Here is a 26,294-nt window from a genome sequence, read left to right as displayed (position 1 = left end):
CACGGTATCGGGGCCAACAACCCTCAGCCTAGAGCAGTGTTTCCCAAGTGGGGTTCTGCGGAACCCCAGGGTCCTGCCCAGGGGAAGTCAGGGCTCCGCGAGAAAATACGATCTCTGAAATTAACATGCCCCTTCCGGAAAAGGGGCCAGTGTAGACGTAGCCCAATTGAAATTAATGGGTAGCAGGTTTAAAACTAATAAAAGAAAGTTCTTCTTCACACAGCGTGTAGTCAACCTGTGGAACTCCTTGCCAGAGGAGGCTGTGAAGGCTAGGATGATAACAGAGTTTAAAGAGAACCTAGATAATTTCCTGGAGGTTAGGCCCATAAAAGGCTATTAGCCAGGGGATAGAAATGGTGTCCCTGGCCTCTGTTTGTCAGAGGCTGGAGAGGGACGGCAGGAGACAAATCGCTTGATCATTGTCTTCGGTCCACCCTCTCTGGGGCACCTGGTGCTGGCCACTGTCGGCAGACAGGATACTGGGCTAGATGGACCTTTGGTCTGACCCAGTACGGCCGTTCTTATGAGTGCTGGAGGCTTTGGAGATGGAGGAGAGGCCAGGGCAGCCACTCCCATTATGCAGCTCTCTTTGTTCTGTTCATCCTCCACCGACTGCCTGACTCCTAAGCACACGGCCCCCTGCCTGCAGGTCTGCCCTGTCTGCACTAGGGTTAACTGAATAGTCGAGTAACCTCTTGAATTCTTATCGGTTACTCGACTAGTCTATAGTCGCCGGGGGCCGGGCTGGCCGCCAGTGCGCTCCCATCCCACTCCCAAGGAGCCCCCTGCAACTCCACGCTGCTGCCGCTGAATCCAAGGCAGCAGCATTGCGAGCCCAGTAGGAACTGGTCTGTGAAAGAAGCCAGTTTAAAAACCAGCTCCCCTTGCGGACCGGCTGCCTGTCGCCCCACAATGCTGCCTCTGATCCAGCGGTAGCAGTGTGGAGTGGCAACAGAACCTGTCTGGAGGGTCTGAGCTCCTGGACCCAGAGTGAGCTGGGACTGAGCCAGGCTCCTAACACACTTCAAATGCAGAGCCTCAGCAGGGGTAGGTTCTGGACCCATCAAGTCCGGACAGATCTGGGATGCTGGCCAGCCTGCTAAAAAGCAGGAGGAATGCGTGTAGTCTAGAGCATTAACCGAGAAGCTTTTGCTTGTCAGTGAATCGGTTAATCGACGACACATTCCATCCCTAGTCTGCAGCAACTGAAGGGAAAGTTTCTCAGCCCTGCAGCACTACGGGATGCACAGAATCCAAGCTAGGGACCGGACAGCATGCAGGGGAGGAATAACCTCAGACCCCAGCACAGGTTATTCTGCGCACCTGCTGGAGGGAAGGCTGCTGCCGCCGCCGCTCTCGGTGCATGCCCAGGACAATCGTCACGGATTTTAGCTGCCAGCCTCCAATGCCACACACCAGGGGGGAGCTTGTAACTTGGCCAGAACTGATTTCCACCAGAGCAGCAGAGCACAGCTCCCACTCCAGCGCTCGCCCTGCCAAGCGTCAAGCCGTGCGCCAGAGCATGCAGGTGCTGATGCTTCTCAAAACCAGCGGGATGAATTGCACACCAGCAAAACAACCCGCTTTCCTCTCGGAAGCGGCTGAAATGCCCCAAACCTTCAGCCTGAGGCAGAAACTCCAGCGCATAGGAAGTTTCCACCGGAACGGCTGCAAAGCGTCGCCTAGCGGTGCCATTGCCAGAGCCAGAGCAGCCCATAATTATTTCAGGGGAACATTCACAGGGAGGCCATTTAACACAAAATCATATGAGCACATTCACTTTGGACTTTGTTACTAGGTTACCTGTAGTGAAAAAGTTAGTGCAAGTTCGGTTTCCACGTGTCCGCTTGGTGGCAGCACAATTTCATGCGACCGCAGTATACGCTTCGAGCCCTGCACAAAGAAAACCTGGTCAGGTAATGGTCTGAGCATCAGTGCAGGCTTGTCCCTCTCCCCCTTTGGGAACTGGCCCCTCCAATCTGGCTCCTTGCCGGGATTTGGACCCGGCCCCTAGGGGGCGCTCTTACGGTGAGACAGCAGGAGAGGCCCAGTGTTACCGACACCTCGAGAATGGAGGTCCCCGGGGGGGGGGGGGGGGTCCTTTAAAAAGTTGATATCTGAGCATTGACTTAATTCAGCTTTGAAGCCTTACCGTGCAGAAAAATGCTGCTTTCCCCTTGTGTTGCACTTCAACACCGTACCGTATTGGCCGTTTTATTGTGCGCCGCTGCTGCTGCCTGATTGGCTGCCTCTGGTTCCAAACGAGGGACATGGCTGAGGGGTCAGTATGTAACCCCGAGGTCCTACCCCATGGTGCAGATGGGTGAAAGCTAGCCCTGCCCTGGCCCTGACACCTCCGAGAGCCTGGCCCACAGCCACGCTTCCCTGAGGGGGGCAACAAACGTACGCCCCAGCCGAGCAGGAGCACAAAAGAGCTCTGGGCTGAGCAGCAGACAGGCTGTGAGTGTGAAGTGGGCTTCCTGTTCAGGGCCCGAGGCCAATTCAAACAGCCAGCACAGGTGCCAATCGGGGGGAGAAGAGGCCTCATCCGAAAGCAAGGGAGGTCATTTGCAGCAACGGCCCACGAGCAGCACGCTGGGAGTACCACAGACTAGTACCACTGACTGAGGACATGGGAATGCCTCCTTAGGGATCTATGGGGAAGTGAACAACAGTAGGTATGGAAATCTTAAGACTGGGATAGGACAGAGGTCTATAAAACCATGACTGGTGCGGAGAAGTTATCTACTTTTCCCATAACAAAAGAACTAGTGGTCATTTGAAATTAATGGGTAGCAAGTTTAATACAAATGAAATATTTCTTCATGAAACGTACAGTCAACCTGTGGAACTCCTTGCTAGAGGATATAGTTAGGGCCAGGACTTTAACGGGTTCAAAAAAGAGCTAGATAAAATTCATGGAGGATATGTCCATCAGTGGCTGTTAGCCAGAAAGGATAGGAATGGTGTCTCTGAACGTCATTGGAATGGATCACTTGATTCCCTGTTCTGTTCATTCCCTCTGGGGGACCTGGCATTGGCCACTGTCAGAAGACAGGATACCGGGCTAGATGGATCTTTGGTCTAACCCTGTACAGCTGTTCTTATATAAAACTGTAAGCTGCCCCTTGACATTTCTGGGGGACTTCTTGGTCCTGGTGACATGCTCTGAAGCAGGCTGCCTGGTGTGACTCCTGTGTCTGCCCTCGGCCAGACCTGTAGGGTATTGGTGGACGCACAGGGCCTGGCCTACCAATGGGAGAACTGGAAACCCCACCCCAGGAGCAGCCAAGCTCAGAGGCCTGGCACCTCAGACGACAAAGGGGAGACTGGCTCCCAGCCTCGCAGCCATGACTGTTAACACGGCTGTTCTGCCCCTGCCAGAGCGCCTTCCAGCTGTGACAGCGTGGCTGTCCTCACTGCCCTGCAGAGGCTAAGTAAGAAAGGACTAACGTAGCTGCCTCCTGAATCCATCACTGTTTCCAAAGCAGACAAAAGGGACTCGCGTGTCCGACAGAGCCTCAGGAACTAGCAGAGTCCTAAGGGGCCTCCCCTGCATGGGCACAGGCCTGGGAGGGGTTTGCAGACACAGGCTAGTTAAGGAGGAGCTTGGTCAAGCTCTTCGGAAGGAATCAGGGATGCGTCTGTAATGCCGTATCCTCTCAATTCTCTTTAGAAAAAGGTGGATGAGTCCAGCACATCACTATCCGCTGCTACTGGATCTGAAACGGCCTTTGGATCCGGGCCTTGAGCGCACGTGCTCCACGTGACCCCAGAAGAGTCAGCCCCGCACCGAGCGTCAATGGACCAAGCCCACAGCCCTATTGACTGCACGTGGTAAGTCAGTCAGCGGTCCACCTGCAGTTAGCTCAGCACAGGACAGCAAAGGCGGGTGGCGACCAGGTTGGCACTCCCGTACAAGGCAACAGCTGTAGCTGCCACACCCCTTAATGGCTGCCTGGAGATTATGCAAGGCCAGATCCATGATGGAGGAAAGGAAGGATGGTTCAGTGGTTAGTTCTAGCCTGGGGCTTCAGAGCAGAGGGTTCCAACCTTGTTCTGCCACAGACTTCTCGTGGGACCTTGGGCAAGTCACTTAGTTTATCCATGCCCCAGTTCCCATCTGTACAACAGCCCTGCCCTGCCTCACAAGGGGGTTGTGCAATTAAATACGTTACAGGTTCGAGGGTCACCAATGCCATGGTGAGAGAGGCCAGAGAAGTACCCAAACTGTTTCCACTATGTATTCCATCCGCTTCCCCCCTCCCCTCCCAAATACACTTAAAGCTCTCCAGGAAATTGCTGCTTTTTCTGTTTTACTGCCCAGAGCAGAGGATTATTATTTTTTAAATCTGAAGGAAAACGCTTCCTATCATGAGAACAGCTGCCTCTTCAGCCCGGCGTGCTCGTGGTGCTGTGTGCCGCTCACATCTGCTCCGCCTCAGGAAGGGCGCACATAAGTGACAGAACCATCACTTGTGAGACACGAGCCCCCGACGGGCTGAGCACGCATGCCAGCGTGCAGATCTTCTGGGGCTGCTTATGGAGCCTTGGCACCCTCACCTGTGAGAAAGGCTCCGTGAACCCTGCTTGGGACACCCCCATGGGGCAGGCACTGCAGGGCTCCTTCTCTGCCTCCTGCAAGCGTTTCCTCTGGCCAGTGCCTGAAAACCTCAAACCCCCCAGCTGCCAGCTTCCTTCAGTTCCCTACTGGGTCACAGAGGGGAGCTAGGGGGGCTCCCAGAAGCACCCCCATGGGTGCAGGTTCTCACACACCCACACCCACCCACCCCACCATCTTCCTGGCTCCTCCTACCCATAGAATGCGAATGTTGCCGCACAGGAACGGTGAGCTGTGTGATTAGCTTCACAAACCGTGGCTCTGCTTTTCTAGCAGCTGCGTGCGGTTTTTCCCTCAGCCCCCTCCTCGTAAGGGGTGCTGAAATGTGTAGCCCGGTATCTGAGCACAGGGGGTCTGGGAAGCAAACTCACCCATTTGGAAGGGCACGAAGCACACGCGCTAAGCAAGCTGGTTAGGGACTGGAGGGGAGGGAGGAAGCCTGTGCGGAGAACGTTTTCTGATATACAGAGGAGGTGACAGAGCTGGTAGCCAAATCCCAGCAGAGCCGCGAGGGCCTGTAGCAGAGGACGACGTGACAGCGTCACGCGCACAGATGAAGCTGTAGCAGTTTCCCGCTGCTTGCAGAGTGGCAGTGGCAGCTGGCTGAATTTGCAGCTCGGTATTTGAGCGTTCTGGTTTGCTTGCAAGCGAACAGCCAGTCTAAACTTCCAAGCGCACGTCGGTTTCGACATAACTAAGTTCTCTGCAGGGTTTCATCAGCCTCAGCTTGAGATTAATGAGGTTTGATGCCTGGGAATCGCCACTGCTCTCAAAGAACGCGTAGGCTGTTCAGTGACAGGGATCCCGGTAGGCTAGGCGGAGCTGAGCTTACAAACAGACCAGGAACAGACCCCACTCTTCCCTGCCGACACACACAGATACATGTACATAGCGTACCGGTCCTGGGGGAATTTGCAATTTTACTATGGCTCCAAATGCAACATTCCCTCAGGAATAGCGTGTGCAGAAAACCAATGCATTCATTTACACACGTACCGGTCCATGGAGCAGTTACAATGCAAGTTCCTATGCTTTAAAATACACTTTAAAAATCAAGGAATCTCCATTCTCTTGCTTTTTGGTGAAAACAATTTCATATGTCCCCTTACCCCCTTGAAACCTATGCAGTTACTTTGCTGTCGGGGCCTCTGTGGCAGGGCCGTTGGTTAAATGAGTCCGTAATTGTTAGGAAGCAAAAAAGCACAAGGAAAATCCTTTGGAAGTGCAAGAGGGAATGTGTCTAACTCCCATCCTTCTAAAGCTTCGTTTGACTGGCCCTAAGCTACCTAGTAGGGAAAACCCCTCTGCTCCGCCCAGACAAGATGTAACATGTAAAAGAGGACAAGAGGCTGCGTTTTGGTAAAGTTGAGAAAAGAGAAAGGCAGTTTCGTAATACAAAGCTACTCTAGACCTTCGGGAGGGAGAGTCTAGCTTACAGCTATGTAAATACTATGACAGAGGAAGAACCCAAGAAAGGGAGAAAAAAAAAAAATCAGGATCTTACTCATGTCCCTAAGACTGCACAGCTACCTTGACATACTGTATTTGTGGAACAGTGTGTGATTGTCTCTTTGGACATCTGCATTACAAAATGCACCCTTCATTTTCATGTTTCTTGACGGCTCAGCACTCCCCACTCGGCTGCACTCCCCACTTACAGCGAAATATTAATGCAACTTACCTGCATTTTGACGGCAATGACCACAGAAATGAGTTCTTTGTCCAGTTCCTTTAAGACAACCAGTTTCTTTAAAGTCAAGGTGCACAACCTGCGGGCGAGAACACAGGAGAAGCGGCTGTGAGTTACGCCTGGAGAAGGAAAGGATACCAAGCGCAAGCCCCCCCGAAATACAGCCGTGCTCTTATGCAGCGGAGAACAGAGTAGACTCCTGACCCACAAGCCAGGTTAAAAAGCTACAAGATCTTTAGGCCAGACCGCCAATCGAATTTAGTGCTGGCTGCTTCAGTTTGCAACTCCTGGCCTACACAGATCTCCGTCTGTTTGTCAAACCTTGTGGAAAAGACTACGCAGGCCTGGCCACCCCATTTCACTTCTCTCTTGCTTGGCCACTGGGGAAATAAGACGTTGCTACGTGTGGAGCCTGTTGCTGTGCTACTAGCAACACCCAGGAGTAAGGGGCAATCAACAGGTAGTAGAGCCCATCACCTCCTTCCCATGTGTGCCCTACCTGTACTCCTGGGAACAGCAGGTAGCCTGTCCCTGGTGGAGGGTCCAGTGCATTTCCCGCCCCAGCAAGAGAGGGAAGTGAAACTGATCCACACTGTGTTGGTTTCATCCCTGCAGGCACTGCATCAGCCCAAGACCCTAGCGCTGGGAGGTCACTGTGTGGCTGCTGCAGTGGCCCCATCACAGGGCCTTGGTCACAGACTCAGCAAGCTCTCTCTAACTCCCAGCCTAAGGCCACACATGGCCACGATTCCGTATGTTCTTCGGCCCACATTGTCTGTAGCTGCCATGGCTCCTCTCCCTTCCTGCTGCTCATCCCGGCAGCAGGACCAGCAGCACACACTCCCTGCTGGGAGCAGGACAGCTACGGAAGGCAGCCACGTGCCCCACAGTAGACCAAACCGGGGACTGGCGAGTCAGTGCACGCAGCCCCGAAGACGAAAGCGCCACCCTCGCAAGCCCTCCTGCTGGCAGATCCCGGGGGGGGGGGGGGGGGAGGCATGGTCCACCATGAGCCACTCAACACTGACACCCTCTTCCACTCCCCCCACCAAATTGCTGGGCGAAAGCCCAGAAAACAAGCCAACAGTGTGGAGCTCTGCCCAAGGCAGCCCCTCCTCACCTCAGCCGGGGGGGGGCGGGGAAGAGGGCAAAGGGAGACTGGAGGATCTCTCGCGCATGGGGAACCTCACACGCAGGGCAAGCCCAGAGAGGACAGTGCAGCCCAGCGTGCTCACTGCACATGTCGTTAGTGCTGGCACACGGTAAGAGCCCTGCTCCAGACAGAGAGGGGGAGAGACCTCCGCTGCGCACCCTGTCCTGGCAGAGAAGTCAAGCCTTGAGCACGTGCCTGCAGCAGTCAGGGCCTGTGATTCGGTTTGTTCTGTGTCATGCCCTGCCTACTGGGAGAACACTCCCCCCAGCTTGCCGAAAGCCAGAGAACTGTGGCTGGTCAGGTGAGGAGAGCAGAGGTACAACAGGGCAGGCATTGTCTCTGCAGGCAGACCCAAACAACAGGCGTTTCTGGACTCTCAGGGGGAAAGGTACGCAGAGAAACAATTGTGCTCTCAGCACACACAGAAAAATACAAGGGGCGTTCTGTTCTCTGCTGACATTCTTTCCATTTGTCATTTATAAGCTTTGATCCAACCCATGCAGCCCTGCTGCCTGAGAAAGCCTCTTTTACAGCCATCGGGGAAACAAAAGCAGTTAGAAAAAAAGACACGAGATACATCTGCTTTCTTTAGCCATGATCCCCGGACAACTGGTACTAAAAGGCTCTTCACACCAAGAACAATGAAGCATTCAGATCTCGAGCAGAGGAGGCGAGTCAGAGAAATCCGTAGTGTAAAAGTCACGTGAGCAGTCAGCATGTTTGTTGTGGCAGGTCTCACTTGGCTAGCTTGTTACTTCACAAACCCACAAATCTAAAATCTTTTAAAAGCAGGAGATGGGAGGAGACAGCTGGCTGCAACCCCCACATGTGCACTGAGTGCAGCCACGGCCCGTTAGCAGCCGTGCGCCAAGCGTGGATTCCGAAAAGGCGGTTACCTGTGTTTTGTAACTGCTGTTCTTTGAGGTGTGTCGCTCATGTGCACAGTCCCTGGGCTGGCCAGGAAGCCCCCAGTGGCTCCTTTATGGAGTGTACATAGGCCCCTGTTGACCCAGCCCCTACCCAATTCTTTCTTCCCAGAACCAGTGGGACCTCGCGCAGAAGGGACGGGACTTTGGGAACCCAGCCCTCAGTGCAGCCCGGACTGCGGCACCTGCCTGCCCCCCACAGCCCTCAGAAGCTCACCCTGGCATCAATTCCAAATGGGCCCCAGGCCCCTTGCATGTGTCCTGAACAGGGATGCGGTGGGGCCAGCCGCTGCCTTGCAGGAGGAGGTGCATGGGAAATGGAAGCTGCCAATGCTGTCCCGGAACTGTGGGCCCAAGGTGTCCAAAAGGGCCATTGCACTGGGCTCTGCCACAGGGGTGCCCAGGGCACCATCGGTACAAAGGTTCCTCCACTCTACGGTGCCAAGTCCAGTGCCGGGCTCTCAAGCAGTACCAGTGGCAGCAGGACTCAGACCCCCTCCCCAAACTTGGAGCAACACTGTGGGCCGGACCCGGGACCCCAGCGATCGGTACCAAGGCAGCAGGGAATGGTGCTGCATCACGGGGGCCTTGCTCTGGTGCAGTATAGGTGGTGCCAGAAGTGGAGCCTACGACAGAGGCCGGGAACTGAGCCATCATGGCAATCAAGTCCCATGCGGCCGTGCTAGTGTCTAATGTAGAGGGAAGCTTGAGGTCCTTCTCCAACACCTCCCGGACCAGGGAGCGCACCCACCCACCCAGGAATGGACATGAGCAATCACCTGAACGGCTCAAACCAGTGCATGTCTGTGGGAGGGGGCGTCCGTCTCCAGATGCACACGCGCACACACACCAGCACAGAGATGATCTTACAGGAGGCACAAAGGTAACTCCCCTTCATGCTCCTGTCCACGTGCCAGGAATTGTAGTGATGACTACGTCCCATGGATCAGCAACTGTCTGCCATGTACAGCTTTATTAATGAACTAGAAAATGTTGCAGTGAGCATGTTGAATTTCAGGAGCAATACTAGATGGAGAGGAGTCATTAATATCAGGAAGGGCAGAAATACAGAGTGACCTAGAGAACAGAAGTGATTTACAGCTTGGAAAGATGTGCTCGATACACGTGGGGAAATAGCCTAGTACACAGCTGTCCAACAGGAAGGAGGAAAGATGGAATCAATACTGCGCGAGACTCCCAAGGCGAAGAGAGAAGTAGGCCGAATGACTCGTAAATATTTCAAACCTGTGAACTGCGCACACGCAGCAGAACGTTTCTGGTGCACTTGTTTCAGTATCCACCTGTAACTCAGTATGCAAACAGAGAGCTAGTTCAGGACACAGGTGGGTAAGAGAGTTAAACACAAAACCTGAGAACTTTCAGTTTTGGATTCCTTGTGTGTCATCTCAAATGTGCACCCAGGCAATTTTTGCAGTTAACAGATCCATCATTTTGACTATCCTTGCTCATTTCATTTACGTCACAGTTGGAATTGGGTGGATTTCCCCCCTAGCTTTTATTGGCAGAGAGAGTTTTGTTTTTTGCTTCTCTCAGGGCAATTAAATATCATTCACTGGGAGCACAGACAGGTGCCATTCAGTTTTCTGAATCTGAAATGGAACCATGGGCCTTCCCTTAATCATAAGCTCGGTTTCCATGAAAGAGTCAGAAACCCTTGCCTAGATTCTGCATCGATTAGAGCTATGAACCACTACAGACTGAGCACACGGCCAATGAAAACAGAAGGCCATCTTTCTACTGTACAGATGCAAGACCCTGATACCAGTTTTCAACAGAAAGCTCGTCTTCACCCAATTCCTTCAGTCCAGTTTTCTAACCCTTATTTTTTTGTTCTCCTCTAGATTCTCCCCAATTTATCAACATCTTTACTGAAGAGCGGGGCCCCAAACTGGACAAAATACTCCAGTTGAGGCCTTACCAGCAACAAACAGAGCAGGACAGTTACATACAAGACTCCTGTTATTCCACCCCAGAACTACATTCGTCTTTTTTTGCAACCACAGCATATTCAATTTGTGAGCCGCTATAACCCTCAAATCCTTTCCCACAGTGCTACTGCCTCCATCATTCCCCAGCTGTGTGTTTCATTCTTCCTTCTTCAGTGAAGTACTCTGCTCTTCTCTTTCCTGGATTTCATCTTGTTCACTTCAGACAAGTTCTTCCATTTGAATTCTACTCCTGTCCTCCAAAGCCCTTGTAACTGCTGACAGCTTGGTGCCATCTGAAATTTTATAAGCACATGTTCCCTTCTGTTACCCAAGTCATTCATGAAAACATTGACTAGTACCAGACAAGAGACTGGAGACGCCTACGTGACCCCACTGGATACATCCTCCAAGTGTGACACCAAACCACCGAGAACTACTCTGAATATGGTTTTTCAACAAGCCGTGTGAGTCAGTTTATCTAGACCGGTGTTTCTTACCCTATGTCCTGCGTAACACTGGTGTTCTGTGAACAACTCGCAGGTGTGCCGCCACCTCTTCTTTGGTTTTGTCTTTTTTTGTCTGACAATTTTTTTTTTTTTGAAGAAAATTTTCATAAGTGTTCTGCATAAAAAACTATTATTGTTTGGTGTTCCATGGTCTCAGTGTAACAACGCTGGTCTAGCCCACATTTCCATGGTTTGCTCATGAGAATGCCATGGTGGCCTGCCTCAAATGCTCTGAAAACATCCACTCAGTGTGTAGTGGCAGTCAAAAAAGCAAATAGAATGTTAGGAATAATTTAAAAAAGACAAAGAACTTATTACCTCTATAAAACCATGGCACGCCCACATCTTGAGTACTGCGTACAGATGTGGTCACCTCATCTCAAAAAGGATATGTTGGCATTGGAAAAGGTTCAGAAAAGGGAAACAAAAGTGATGGGGTTTTGGAACAGGTCCCATATGAAGAGAGATTAAAAAGACGAACTTTTCAGCTTGGAGGAGACTAAGGGGGGGGATAGGATGTGGAAAAAGTGAATAAGGAAAAGTTATATACTTATTCCCACAATATAGGAACTAAGGGTCACCAAATTAAATAGGCAGAAGACTTAAAACAAACAAAAGGAAGTTTTTCTTCACTCAGTGCACAGTCAACCTGTGGAACTCCTTGCCAGAGGTTGCGGTGAAGGCTAGGACTTTAACAGGGCTCAAAAAAGAGCTAGGTCGATTCCTGGAGGTTATCAATGGCTATTAGCTAGGGTGGGTAGGAATGGAATCCCTAGCCTCTGTCTGGAGGTGGGTGACAGGAGGGATCACGTGAGGATTACCTGTTGTGTTCTCTCCCTCTGCGGCATCTGGTATTGGCCGCTGTGGGCAGACAGGACACTGGGCTAGATGGACCTTTGGTCTGACCCAGTCTGGCTGCTCTTATGTTCTTATTCCTTCTCATGTTTAGGCAATTAAAATGCTCCTTGTTGAGCCATCCTATCATTTTTACTATCTTTCCTTAGCATCAGAGCAGTTTGTTATTGTGCTTTCAACACCATCTTGAAAACGCTACCACTTCTCTGGAACGCCTCTTTCCACCCTCAGATTTTCTTGCCAGAACCTCTCCACCTAGTCCTGAGTTTGCACACGACTGCTTTTTTGAAGTCCCTTTTCTTCTGTGGTCCCTCTTTCCTTTCCTTGGAATCATGAAGCCTTATTTCATGTTCCCTACTTGCCTTTCACCTTCAGATTCACAACTAATTCCTCCCAGTTAGACTGGATTAAGCATACAGTTCCCTTCTACACCTTCTGGAAGGAGAAAGAAAAATATGCCTCTTTCAATGAAATTGGCTCACTGAATTAAAAGTCTTTCTCCATGGGGAGCACAATAATTGCCCCAAGACTTTCCTCTCACAGATTTTTGACCAACAGGAAGGAAACAATTAAAAATTAAAGACCTGCATTTTAATTAAACCCCATGAAACTTGAATGTGGATGGAAGAACCAGCTGCTAGATCCAGTGAGCCTGGCTCTAGCAGGGTACTCTAATGAATCGGATTCCCCCTGAGCTACAGAAACAGGACGCTGGGTCCAGATACTCAGACCACAGGTTTAAAGGGAATCCTGAAGGCCAATAAGCTCTTGCATCTACAGAGGGAGTCCTCCCTAGAATCTTAGGACACAAGTTACACGTCTCTGACCCCCTCAACAAGCTGCACATTTCAACCAGTGGACGTGGCTTTCAGGGAGTCTGTTTCAAGGTGGTTATTGTAGAAATGTATTGGAGATGCTCAGATGAGGGGTTAATGTATTGTACTGAGGTTTTACATGGCCACCCAAAACAAGCCCTGTCTGTATACAAAGTATTCCTTGGACACAATGAGAACCTTTGTGCTCTCAGAGATTTGCATAAATCTGTAGCTCCACTTCTGCTTTGGTCATTCAGTTCTATCCTGGGACGTGTAAGGTTACAAAGCAGTTTTCCAGGATAAGCCTAGTTCCACGCGACTTACCGAAGGTTTCACTTTTGGGGCTCACCTATTGCACACTTAGTGAAACTGACAAAAATCATTTGGACCCATTTAAGGGAGAAGAGGAGCAAGGACAACAGTTTTACACTTGTAGCAGAGTTCAAGTCTATGAAGTACGTGTCTAAGGAACGAATTGCTGCACCTACGTATCCGCAGTCAAGTAGCAGTTAGGACTCCTAACTGGGCATGTAAAAGCACAGCCATGCAGTTGGTTAACCTGGGGTGGGGAACCAAAGGACCAGGGGCCGGATGCAGCCCACAGCTTGCCTTGATCCGGCCCGCAAGGCTCAGAGCTGCTCCCCAGCAATAGCTGGAGCTCCACCCCCGCCCCAGGGCCGGCGCACACAAAATCTACTAGCCTGGGCCTCCCAAGGCTCTGGTGTGTCTGTCTCCTCCTCACTCGGGGGCCACCTGAGAGAGGGTTTGGTTTTTCTTTTTCGCTTCTCACATGCATGCAGCCTCTGACTGATTTTCCTGGGGCTCAGCGGCCCGACCCAAAAAAGGCTCCTCACCCCGGGCTTATCTGTCATCGTTTACAGTTACATGCAAGCGCCTGCCCTGCTCCCGGGGAGCCAGCTACCACCCCCACTGCTGGCTCTGTCAGTCCTGGGCCTCCCTTCCCGCTCGCCCAGCGAAGCTTGGTTCTGCTCAGTGTAGTACAAGTCTGTCTGTTCCAAAATCTGCATGGGTGGACAGAACAAGTGCAGAAGTGCTGAGGGGAAACGCTAGTTTTGGTGGGATACTCAATTTAAGTTCTTTGGGTCAATGAATTTGCATCCATATTTTTAAAAATGGGATTGTACATGTCCCCAGAGCCTGGGATACACACATTTCTACAGCCTCAATAGTGACAGGTAACCAAGCGATGATCAGCTGTGAAAAGATAAGCTTAGCAGCTTTGGTCCAACACAGTTGGTAGAAATGAAGGGGAACACTTCCTGGGCTCTGGATGCCTCAGTCTGCGATGGTCGGGCTCCAGTAGCTTTAGCCAAGGAAGGTAACACATTCAGGAGGCAGCAAGCCAAGCCGTTCCACCTCGCACAATTTACAGCTCCAAGAGAAATGCCAGTGGCGCTTTAATGTTTAATAAGGAAATGCCATGCCCAAAAATAGCATTAGTAATGCGCTATTCGAAGAGAGAAACCCACAGGGGTCAGGAAAGACTGAGCTTTCAACTGTAACCATTAGCTCTGCCCCATGTGCACCTTGCAGCTCATGCAAATCAACTGGAATTTTTCACACACTCTTTCATGAAGTCACAGAGCATTCAGCCTTCCAGGTTTTAGAGTTTGGAGACTTGGAATTTCCCACAAAAACAAGTCTAAAGAAAATCAGTTCTGTGTTTCCCTCCATCATATGCACAAGAAGTCGGTTTTGCTGTTACTTGCTATTGGATTTTTCAACCCCCCGACAAACATTAGATTTTATGATGGAAACAAGATACAGAGACGTTAAGAAACATTAACAGTAGTGGATTCTCGGCATGGCAACTCTGGAGCTCCAGAACCCTAGTCAAGGGAGAAACACGATGAGCAAGATGCCTGTGTCCTGTCCACACCAGAATTTGCAATCAGGAGCAGAGGCCAGGGAGCACTGTGAAGTGCAATACCTAGCATTCAAGGAGTGCTTTTCTCTCGCAAAGCGCTGCGCAAAGGCTGTCGCTACTTGGAGCCCCATTTTACAGAGAGGGAACCAGGAAGGTGAAGAGACTTGCTGCAGGTCTGGCTAGATAACTGTTCCCAGAGAGTAGTTATGAATGGTTCACAATCCTGCTGGAAAGGAGTAACAAGTGGGCTTCCGCAGGGGTCTGTTTTGGAACCGGTTCTCTTCAATATCTTAAGCAATCATTTAGATATCAGCATACAGAGTACACTTACGTCTGCAGATGATCCCAAGCTTGGAGGGGTTGCAACTACTTTGGAGGATAGGGTCATAATTCAAAATGATCTGGACAAATTGGAGAAATGGTCTCAGGTAAACAGGGTGAAGTTTAATAAGGACAAATGCAAAGTGCTCCACTTAGGAAGGAACAATCAGTTTCAGACATACAGAATGGGAAGCGACTGTCTAGGAAGGAGTACGGCAGAAAGGGATCTAGGGGTGATAGTGGACCACAAGTTAAATACGAGTCAACAGTGTGACACTGTTGCAAATAAAACAAACATGATTCTGGGATGCATTAACTGGAGTGCTGTGAGCAAGACACGAGAAGTCATTCTTCTGCTCTACTCTGTGCTGATTAGGCTTCAGTGGGAGTAGTGTGTCCAGTTCTAGGCGTCACATTTCGAGAGGGATGTGGAGAAATTGGAGAGGCTCCAGAGAAGAGCAACAAGAATGATTAAAGGTCTAGAGAACATGACCTATGAAGGAAGGCTGAAAGAATTGGGCTTGTTAAGTTTGGAAAAGAGAAGACTGAGGGGGGACATGATAGCAGTTTTCAGGTATCTAAAAGGGTGTCACAAGGAGGAGGGAGAAAACTTGTTCTTCCTGGCCTCTGAGGATAGAACAAGAAGCAATGGGCTTAAACTGCAGCAAGCGAGGTTGAGGTTGAACATTAGGAAAAACTTCCTAACTGTCAGGGTGATCAAACACTGGAATAAATTGCCCAGGGAGGTTGTGGAATCCCCGTCTCTGGAGATATTTAGGAATAGGTTAGATAAACGTCTATTAGGGATAGTCTAGACCAGTGGTCCCCAACGTGGTGCCCGTGGGCGCCATGGCGCCCACCAGGGCATTTATGTGCACCCGCCGAAACATCTGGGCTGGGCAACAAAAATGCTGAGGGGTTTGGAACGGATCCCATATGAAGAGAGATTAAAAAGACTTGGACTTTTCAGTTTAGAAAAGAGGAGACTCAGGGGGGATATGATAGAGGTCTATAAAATCATGACTGATGTGGAAAAAGTGAATAAGGAAGTTATTTACTTATTTCCACAATATAAGAACTAGGGGTCATCAAATTAAATTAATAGGCAGCAGGTTTAAAACAAACCAAAGGAAGTTTTTCTTCACCCAGCGCACAGTCAACCTGTGAAACCTCTTGCCAGAGGATGCAGTGAAGGCTAGGAATTTAACAGGGTTCAAAAAAGAGCTAGATAGATTCCTGGAGGTTAGGTCCATCAATGGCTATTAGCGAGGGTGGGTAGGAAAGGCATCCCTAGCTTCTTTTCATCTGTAAATGAGTGACAGGGAAGGGATGACGTGAGGATTACCTGTTGTGATCTGTCCCTCTAGGGTATCTGGTATTGGCCGCTGTGGGCAGACAGGACACTGGGCTAGATGGACCTTTGGTCTGACCCAGTGTGGCCGCTCTTATGTTCTAACACCCTAAGTTATAAGCAATCTAGCTGTGCCAAAAATTGAAGGGTGTAATGGCAGGAGAAAATAGCTCTTGAAAGGGTACCCAGCTGGCGTAAGAGCCAACTCCTCTCCCAGATCTCCCTTGCGCTTTCATCACTCAGCCTGCTTCCATGTTGCAGGGCCCTCCACACCCCCAACTGGAGTGTAGCATAGCTAATATCTCAGAGGGATCTCATCTGAAATGTTCTACAAAAATGCATCAAGACACCCCCTGCTATTAGTGATTGAGTCAGCGGGCAAGAAGTGTTCAAGTCCTCCCCAAACCCATCTGATTAATGCAGGGACAGCCTGTGCAATCCACAGAGACCATCAAGCTCTGACAACGCCCGGATCTGCCAGGAGCCAGCTGCAAATGATAGAACAATACCCCTCTGACAATACTACAGAGCCAGAGAAAACAAACAGTGTTCTCGGAACACCCCTGGGATTTCCCAGAGCTAGACTTCTCTTTCAGACCTGTACTTCCAGAAAGAAGGGCTCAAGGAAACCCACCAGATTTGCATTTTTATAATACTGTCTCCTCTTCTGCCACCTTTCCCCCCCTCCCTCCTCCTAGCTTTAGGGGAACAGCACTTTAACAACCAAGCCTTCCCACAGCAGCTGACAACCTCACTCTCTGCTCCCATGCGACAAACGAGACCACGCCTCCACTGGCCTCTTTGTTCCTGGCCCCCTAATCCCTCAGAAATATGCCAGACAGCAGGCCCCCCCCTTTGAGAGCTGAGCCAAGAACGCAGGTCTCTGAGCAGCAGTTGCTGGCCCCCCCCGGCAAACGCCTGCCACAGTTTCTCAAGGCAGAGTCTGAGCCCTCGCCTGCTTGGGCAGTCACACCCAGAAAGGGGACGTGGTGTGGTCAGGCTGCTTTAGTGCTCTCCAGCATGTAAGCAACACAATTGTGCAAAGCACCCACTACTCAACAAGCCCCCGTGCCCACGAAAGCTCATACCACCTACAGGCTGTGTTAGTCTTTAAGGTGCTGCAAGACAATTGGTTAAGGTTTCACAGCAATTCAGCTTGTTATGGCCACTACAGGCGCGTCTAGATTACTTGCAGCATCCGAAAGAAGATATGCAAATTAGGCACTAATTTGCATATCTTCTTCCGATCCCTTTTTTGGAAGAGTTTTTTTTTTTTTTTAAAGCAGCCTAGATGGGCGTTTTCACACAAAAAACCCTTTTTCGAAAGAACCCTGTAAACCTCATTTTTTGAGGAATAAGGGTTCTTTCGAAAAAGAGGTGTGAAAAGCCTCATCTAAACTGCTTTTTTTCTTCTTCAAAAAAACTCTTCCGAAAAACGGATCGGAAGATATGCAAATTCACACCTAATTTGCATATCTTCTTTGGAAGCCGCAGGCAATCTAGATGTAGCCTACATGACGTAGCATGGCAGCCTGAGGTCTGCCCTGGAGGATGGCTGGGCTGTGATCTTGTTGGATCTTTCAGCTAAGCAGGCTTGAATTGGTTCAGTGCTGAGAGATGGTGCAACACCCACCAGGAGTTGGCCTGTGGAGCAACATACTCCAACTAGTAGGGTTGACTCCATGAAGTCCAAAAGCCATGTGAACAGATCCCTGGATCTGAGAAACACCCCAGAGAAGAGCAAGTGACATTCAGGTTGCCAATGTGCCCACAAGCTCCCCGCCAGAAATGTATCTGCAGGAAAGCCAGTGCCTCTGCTGGGCAGCATCCGGGGCCTTCCATCCTCACAAACCAAGAGCCCCAAGCTGCAGAAGGGTGCACGGGCTAGTGACCTGAGCACAAGGGACCCTGTTATACACAGCGCTGTAGCCACGGTACTTCCAGAAACATCAACTCTTATGGGAGAGACAGAGAAGCGCTGAGCTTATGCAGAGCTATTCTGCTGGTACTGACACATTCCCTCTAGGACTGTGGCCAAATTACAGCCTTTCAGCCCTATTGCCACAGAGGGGCAAGTGCAGGTAACACTCCCCGAAGGACAGGGTTGTGAATTTAACAATGCCTGGAGAAAATGGTTTTCCCAGCCTGCCACAAAAATGCTTAGGCTGGCTTTGCAGAAAGTATGCATGACGCAGCAGGTGAAAGCCACTATTGAACCCAGTGACCAGGCAGGGCTTGGGGCACCTCAGTTAGAGACTGCCTTAAGATTATATTGGACATTAAGATCCTGGTCACGCCTTGAAATCTGACTGTTCTGACAAACGGCCATGTAGAGAAAAGCACTGCATTTATTCAAGTTATGGCCCCACTGCCCCCAAGTACTCAGGATGCTAACTGCCAACTTTGACAAATGGGAGCCTTTATTGCTTTTTATTCTAGTTGAGCCATGCAGAGACAACACAGCAGAAATTGCATGAGATGCATTTTATTTCAAATATGCCATGAAGTGAATGGTTGCCAAGTTCAGGTTGGTTATATCTATGCAAAATGAGCAGGGCATAATTTGCACAGGTTATGCCCAGGGCATATTGAAGAACAAGAGACCTGTGCAGGGGTAATTTAGGACCGAATATGGCTGCATGTCCTTTACTGCCCTTATAAGAACCCAGCTAGACTCGGAGCGAGGGCAGGGCTACAGAGCTGACCTCTCCCCATTAGCTGTAGTGATGGAGCTACATCCACCCTGACTTAATTAGCCTCCTTAACACTTCATAAGTAATTTCTATGTACACATACACACACCTGCCTCTAATTTCCACTCCCATTCATCTGCTGAAGTGGGTTTTACCCATGAAAGCGGATGCCCTAATAAATCTGTTCCTCTCTAAGGTGCCTCAGGTCCTTTTTACAGATCCGGACTAAGCTGGTTACCCCTCCGAGAGCTGACAAAGTTTGTTACCTTATTAATGAAGCATGTTTCATGGCTACCATTGAAACAACAAACTTCACATGCCCTTTTTAGAAGATCCCAACCCTTTTCTTAATGGAGTGAGGGCTTGAAGCCTGGCTATATCTTGGCATGTTCCACGCTGGGTGGTTATATCTGGTGACCCTCATTTCTTCCTGCAGTTCCAGCTGCCTACTTAATTCTTTACTTCTCAGTGCCCCACATTTCAAATACTTAAGATCATTGCAAGAGGGGGATAAGCTCTCACAAGCGCTCTCACTTCTTCCCACCATATGGAAATGTCAGCACACACAAACATTCCTGAACCCGGGAAAAGAAAACAGTCATAAGCTTGGTGATTACGTGTAGAGATCCATTGTTACCAGCTGACCGACAGTATTGCACCAATTTAAAAACTGCAACTTGAGAGTGAGCAGATTCCACTGCTGGATTAAATAGCCACAAGTATGTGAAGGAGGGTTGTTAAAAAGGCATGTAATCGATTAACCATGTAACCACTGAAAATCAGCGACTACATGGTTGCACACAGGGCAGTGGCCAGTACCCCTGGAGCCAGCTCTCACCTTCCCCCTTGGTCCTGGGGAGCTGGCTGCTGCCTCACCCTGGGCAGCAGCGCAGGGTGGCAGGCAGCTCCCCAGAAGCCAGACTGAGAGCTGCATGCAGCCATTAGGGCAATCTTACTTATCTGTTACCCAATTAAACGGCTACCCATTTACATCCCTAATGTGAAGGATCAGAAAACCTTACAGCACCACAGAGGCATGCAGAATTATAAAACATTCAGCATCGTCCTTCAGTTTCAGCAATGCACCGTTCTGACCTTCAACACGCAGACATAATGCAAACCTTCTCAAAACGGGCCATCAGAATTCTGACCTGCCAATTCACAGTTTGGCCACAATTCAAGTGATTTCTGCCAAGTCAAACATATTAAAGTAATTTTAAAAGGAAGATTTTATTTCAGTTTGAACAATGCCAGTTTTGATAAGGCAACAGCTAGCTGGCTGAGAAGGCAGACTTCTTCAATTTAAATGTAATTCCATTACAAAGGACTCCAGGTCACAACAATTCAAGACGCTGAACTCAATTTCAACATTAAAAACACAGGGAAACTCTCACCAACTCTCACTTTGGTTAAGTTACTCACCAAAACCCAAATGTAGCTATTACATGTAGGGAAAACAGCAAGCGCAACACACAGAAGAGGAAGAGAAATCAGAAAGTGATGCTAAGAAACAAAAGATTAGTTTGTTCCCATAACATTGAGTGGCCCTACGTGCCAGTGCTGCACACCCAGGAGCACTGTGCTCTGGCGCAGGGAAGGAAGAAATCTTCCAAACGGCTTTGCTAGAGATTATGGTCTCTTCTGGGCATCTGTTCCCTTCGTTTCTTCTTCACGTGAACATTCGGGGGGAGGGAAGGGGCAGATTCTTGCTTCCAGACTGCCAAGCTGTCTAGGAAAGTGCACAGAAAGGGGCAGACAAGCTGATAACGAGTTTCCAGAAGAGCAAAATAGAATCTGGGACTCTGAAGAGGTTAAGTACTGACTGAAACAGACACACTTGCCTAAGTGACCCTGAATGGGTTGTTAAGATGACAGAAATCTAAATATTTGAGAACTGTTAGCACCAGGGATGGGAAGAAATTATTTAGGTACAAGAGATAAAATTAAAGGTAAATTCAGCTCAAAGATTACCATGTTTTCTTAAGTGATAGTTTTGGGCTCAGCCCTGTACAGAGCTGACACGCTCCATGCACCAAAGACCTCTAACAAATTCAGCCAATAGTTCACCAATGAGCAATGAAATCTCTGGCAATAATCAAAGCTCAATGAGAGAAAGCATGCGGCAATGCCCGGGCGGTAATTTCAATGCTGACAAGGGGAAGGATGTGACAGCCAGTCTTTTATTCTCTAATGTTTATGAGTCTATGGCAACTAGGCAGGAAAGAATATTCAGCTAGTTAAGCCAGCTAGTCCATTACCCCATAGCTTTTTGGAAGACTGGTCCCTAGATCTTTTTCAATAGGTGCTTCTCAAACTGATCACGTTGTTCTGAGTAGGGATGTGAATGGTCAGCAGCTCCCCGCCCAGTTAACACATTAAAAAGAGGTAGGATCAGAACTAGGGATGTAAAATCCTGTTTAAGTCCATTTCCCTCAGGGAAACTCATTTCCAAAAGCTGGTCTCCACCAGTTCCCCTCCTCCCCACTGATAGGGTTCCCCTTGTTGTAGCTTCTCAGTACATCCATGTGTTCTCTCACGCTCCACTGTAAAGAACACACGTTGTCACTGCAAAACAAGCATTTCTGTTCCAAGAGAGCTCAACGTACAGGTCCCTGTGCAGATAAGGCAAACCATTGCTATACACCACCACACTTCCGTTTCAGATGCATCTTTACTGCATGAGGAAGGTTTGGCCGCCCAACCTTCATTTGGCATCTTCCACTGAAATTTCCTGGAGCCTAAGAGGAAACTTAAATCAAATGATTCAGTCATTACTCAAGACATTCCGCAACAGAGTCACTGTACTACAAACAGCAGCATATCAGACAATGTGGTTTTTAACTTTGTGGAAATATTTGGATGTGTCGTCTAGCATTCAAATCCTCTTCGGCAGCTGTCAAGCAGCTATTCAATATTATTTAGATATTACATTTCTTCAACAAATGTAGTGGAACTTTTCCCAAAGGCAGCCATCAGCTGCATAACAAACTGAAGAAGTTGTTTGCTTTTCGTGGAGAAATTGGACTATTTTAAAATAAAAGTGACTGATCTAAAGGGACTAGCTACTCCAATTCAAATGAATACACAAATGCTGTGCTCCAATTCTATTCTTTATTGCTGAGACTTACAACGCTCCCACCCCCATTAACAGTTTCAATACTGAAGATGCAGGAAGATTAAAAGGTCAAAACACAATGATTCCTTATGGTTAGCTTTGGTATATGAAATTAAAAACTGAATGGCAGAAGCACAGAGGAGACCGAATAAATAAATATTAAATTCATGTTATGAGTAGATATAGTTTTGCTTAAGAATAATGTAGGTAGCATCTAGAAATGGATCTATACTGTGCGTGCAGTACAAGCAGCCAAAACAATGACTAGAGTTTGTTATTAAAAGACAGCACATCACTGGCAAAATGGAGTGAGCCATAGCACCGTGTGTCACTCCAAATGAATATTCATCAAAAGAAGAGATGCGCTGTTTATACTTCTACTCCGGCCAGCCCGTGACCTCACCAGGCTTCCAAAGGCATGGCTACAGGGGCTAATCCAGTGCAAGCTCTGCAAGAGAAGCTTGTGCATATTAAGACAGGTACCTAGCTTTCCACGTGTACATGTGCATACAGTGAGGATCTTCAGCTATGTCCTCTGATAAGTCGTGAACCCACTTAATAATTGGGCTCTGTACACCAATTGATGTTTCACTTAAGGTTGCAATCAAGTGAGCCTCAGGAAAACATCCAGAGGTACATCTGCCCGTAAAACCTTAACTCTGCCCACTGTGCCGTACCATAATTTTGAATAAGATCACAGGCACGTCTTCGGGCAGGATGGACACATTCTGGTGATGTGGCTCACAAACCATTAATAGTTTCAATATTGAAAAGAGGAGAGCACAGGATGCAGAAGAATTAAGAGCAGATGTTCCTATGCAAGGCCACAAAGTTAAACAAATTATCAAGTCAATTTCACCACTTCACATCTGAGTCAGCAGGAACAGAATTCAATGGATGGTTTCCAGTGATTTATATTCAGCAATGTCCTCTGAGTTTGCAAACATTGGTGTCAGTCCAGCCACCGAGCAACTTCTTCACATAACAATGCTTCTTCGGGGCAAGCGCTCTGCGGCACCATGGACCGAGCGCTATTGGACGAAGCCTGCAATCTGGCATTACTTAAGCAATACTTGGAAAACCTGGTGATCACTTTGGAACTGGGTCAGTAGAGAGAGAGGTCTGATTTTAAGAGTGACAGCTACCCATGTGAGGAAAGGAGGGCACATGGGAGAAAGTTGGAGACTTCGGCCTAATCACACTATTCTCACTACCTTGCCTGGTGTACAGAACAACAGTTTACAAACATTTAAGATTGCAGGTCCCAGGGGAGGGGAGTTACTGTTTGCTTGGGCCCTTTGTTTTTCAGATACTCTATCGCCTATGCCATCATCCTAGACTAGGAATACAGAACAGGAGATATTCTATATATGCTGTATTGTTCTGCAGGGCCATATATACAGCCTTGTTCCATTCAAACTGCCATGGAAGAACACTGATGTGGTTTTATAATGAACAAAGCAAGCACAGTTCTAACGGGAAAAGTTGTCCTTTCATGTGGCTGTACAGACTCGATTTCTCATGTAACCTGTAACTTCCCTTTCCTCTAGCTGCCTTGTCTGTTTCTTTTGACTCCCTGTCTGTACCCATGCATTTCCTTTGGTGTCTGGAGAGTGGCCAGCACAATGGGGACCTGGACCACAACTGAGGCTGCTAGGTGCTACCATAGGGTTGCCCATTTTGCTTGGACATATTTCTGGATGTTTCATCACATGGCAATTTTTAATTGAAGAAGATTAATCTTTAATTCCTTGAGACTCCAGGGCAATTCTGGAGGGGTGGCAACCCGGCATTGCCACAGTACAAGCGCTCAGCAAGTAACTCTTGGAGAATGTATCACACACCACAAATCTATTACAACTCCAGCAATTCCTGTGCAGTTACTCTGGAATCACACTGGTTTATCTGAAAGCAGATTTTCATTGGCTCCTCTTTCCCAAGACTCACTCAACAGAGTTGGCCCTCGTTAAATGCCATACACAGTGAGGCATGCTTGAGTTTTCCAGGTCACGGGTGTGTAATAAAACCCTGATGGTTGGTGCCTCCACCCCAAATTCTGTGGATGACTAGCCAACCAGAAGAGTTAGAACGTGACTGCCCCAGCAAGAAGGGAAACCTCAGGGAGAGAAGAGGTTGGTCTGGCTTAGCCTTTTTTGTTCGCCATTTATGCATAACATGCACACAGCTGCCAACAAGCTGCTTTGTTAAGGCCAGGGCTACATGCAGGGGATTTTGTACCACTGTAACTATCAGCTCAGGGGTGATTTTTTTCAAACAACTCCTAGTGAGGTTGCAGCTTTCTCAGTATAACATGCCTGAGAGCAGGATTCAACCAGCAAGGGTAGATGGGGGCAAAGCAGGGTCCTCTAGACATTAAGAGAGCTGCAAGTTTTGACTAGACAATATTTGACTGGCTGTTTGCTCCAGCCACCCCACTCCACATGCTACACCTTCCCTGCTTCCTCACTGCCCTGTCCCATTTAGCTGATCCCTTCCTAAGCACACACACCACAACCCAAAGAGATACGGTGCAACAAACATGTTTGCTGCCGTCAGACTGTTCATACTGTGCACGCTATCCCCTTCGTCCCCATGGCTATCTGACAGTCAGACTCTAAGCTCTTTTGGACAGAGCCTAGCACAACAGGGCTCCATTCTTGACAGCACTAAGCACCACTTTAATATTGACAAGATTAATATGTATAGTTCATTCCCCTTCCTGTACAGGAGCAGCCATCCTGGTACAAGTACACATACTGGTAGAACTGTGTCCTCACTAGGGGATCATGCCACTTGAACTGTGTTGTATGCCAACAAGACCTAGGATCCCCTTAACTAGGGCACAGAGCTTCCTTAGGACTCCTCCAGATTCTCCACTGGAGAACTCTTCAGACACTGGGAAGGCAGTTTAAACTGGTCATTTTAAACTTAATTATCTTTTTATTGTACTGCTGTCGTCCGAGTCTTCGTTGTGCAGCGTAATGGAGCAAACAAGGCAAAAATCTAATTGTTGCCACTTCTTTGGGGCATCTCACACTAACGCCAACAATAGCTACCTCTTCACAGAACATTCCAAGCCACATTCAACTTCCCACCTACAAATACACAAGTGTTTTGAGGGAATAAGTGTCACTATTAAGTTCTAGGGTAAGGCTCTGACAAGCGACTTGCTTTAACAAGACAGAGAGAGACCATTGAAAGAACGCTTTAACAATGAAGTCCTTTCAAAATACAAAATATTTGCATCTAGGCATTTGTCTTTGCTGTCATATGATTAAATCAACTATACCTCAGCAAGCCTGGTAGAAAAGGTTGGGTGGAGGGTGGGAAGGGGGAAAGAGAAAAGCAGAGAAGAATTTCTATTAAACAAAAGAGTTCCCAGAACTTGATACCAGTTTGCTGGAAATGAAACCCAGCCCACTCAACAGTTTTCATTGTACACAGACATACCAGAATCCCAACAAGGAGCTTTTTTTCCAGCTAAAATATGAACCATCAGCAATTTGACCACCACCAGACTGAAATATGACATCCTAGTGGAAGCAGCAGAGGGATGGGCAGGGCAAGAGAAAAGCAGCGGAGTTAAGTGCAACGCTGCATCTGTCTACCCTGACTCCAGGATTTGTACAGCAAGCTTATTATGCTCAGGTATCACCCCCACCCCTCGTTCAGGATGTGCTCAACTGGCCCTCTTGGAAAGGACAGGAAGTTGGATTCCCATGCAATGCCATGCTTTACTGTCAGAACTGAACCACTGCTTTCCTGAAGGGAGTCCCAAAAGCAGCAGTTTCTTTTAACTGCCCAGAGATAGAGACTTCTTGGAGCTGAAAAATGGAAATCCATCAAGGTGAGACTAATTTCCAGTTTCCACAGCGCTCAGACAGGCACACTATACAAACAGAGACGGTTGTTTTATTCTTCCTTGTAGTTCTTCTACCCTAATCCCTCCCTGATCTAAAGCAGTGGCCACCAGTCAGTCAGTTGGGATCTACTGGTAGATCTTGGAGTCTCTGACAGGTGAGAGCCTCTGACAGGTTTGACCCAGAAGCTAAGCGCACCCGTGCCCTTCCCCCTACTACTGCTCATCTCCTGCCCTTTGCCTTGTAGCTGCCTCCTCCCATCCCCAGGAGCCTCCTGCTTGCTGTGCAGGGCAGGAGAGGGAGAAGGGAGATGCTGATGTCAAGGTGCCCTCTTCTCCCACCCTACCTCCTATCGCCACAGAGCAGAGAGAATGGGCACAACAGGACTTGGGATGGAGTTTGCTGACTGCTTTTGGGAGTGGTGCAGGGCCAGGGCAGGGGTGAACCTGCCTTAGCCCCATTGCACCACCACTCAGGAGCCACCTGAGGTAAGCAGAGACCAGTTGGAGCCCGCATCCTGAAACTCTACCCCAGTCACAAAACTCCTCCTG

The 26,294-nt window shown here is 48.9% G+C and overlaps 1 protein-coding gene across 6 annotated transcripts in view; it reads right to left on the bottom strand.

Annotated features, from left to right (window-relative positions):
• The window catches only part of PACS2 (phosphofurin acidic cluster sorting protein 2), a 92,210-nt gene that overhangs the window by 48,576 nt on the left and 17,340 nt on the right, over positions 1 to 26,294 (bottom strand). For all 6 annotated transcript variants that reach the window (XM_075937072.1, XM_075937068.1, XM_075937069.1 and 3 more), the window contains exons 2-3: positions 6,303 to 6,390; positions 1,804 to 1,893 (exon numbers count right to left, since the gene is read on the bottom strand). In XM_075937072.1, the coding sequence (XP_075793187.1) occupies positions 1,804 to 1,893; positions 6,303 to 6,390 (178 nt within the window). The remainder of the gene's footprint in view (positions 1 to 1,803; positions 1,894 to 6,302; positions 6,391 to 26,294) is intronic.

The sequence above is a fragment of the Pelodiscus sinensis genome, chromosome 9 (genome assembly GCF_049634645.1).
Source record: "Pelodiscus sinensis isolate JC-2024 chromosome 9, ASM4963464v1, whole genome shotgun sequence".
In the NCBI taxonomy this organism is placed as follows: Eukaryota; Metazoa; Chordata; order Testudines; family Trionychidae; genus Pelodiscus; species Pelodiscus sinensis.
This window is presented reverse-complemented; position numbering and strand designations above follow the sequence as displayed.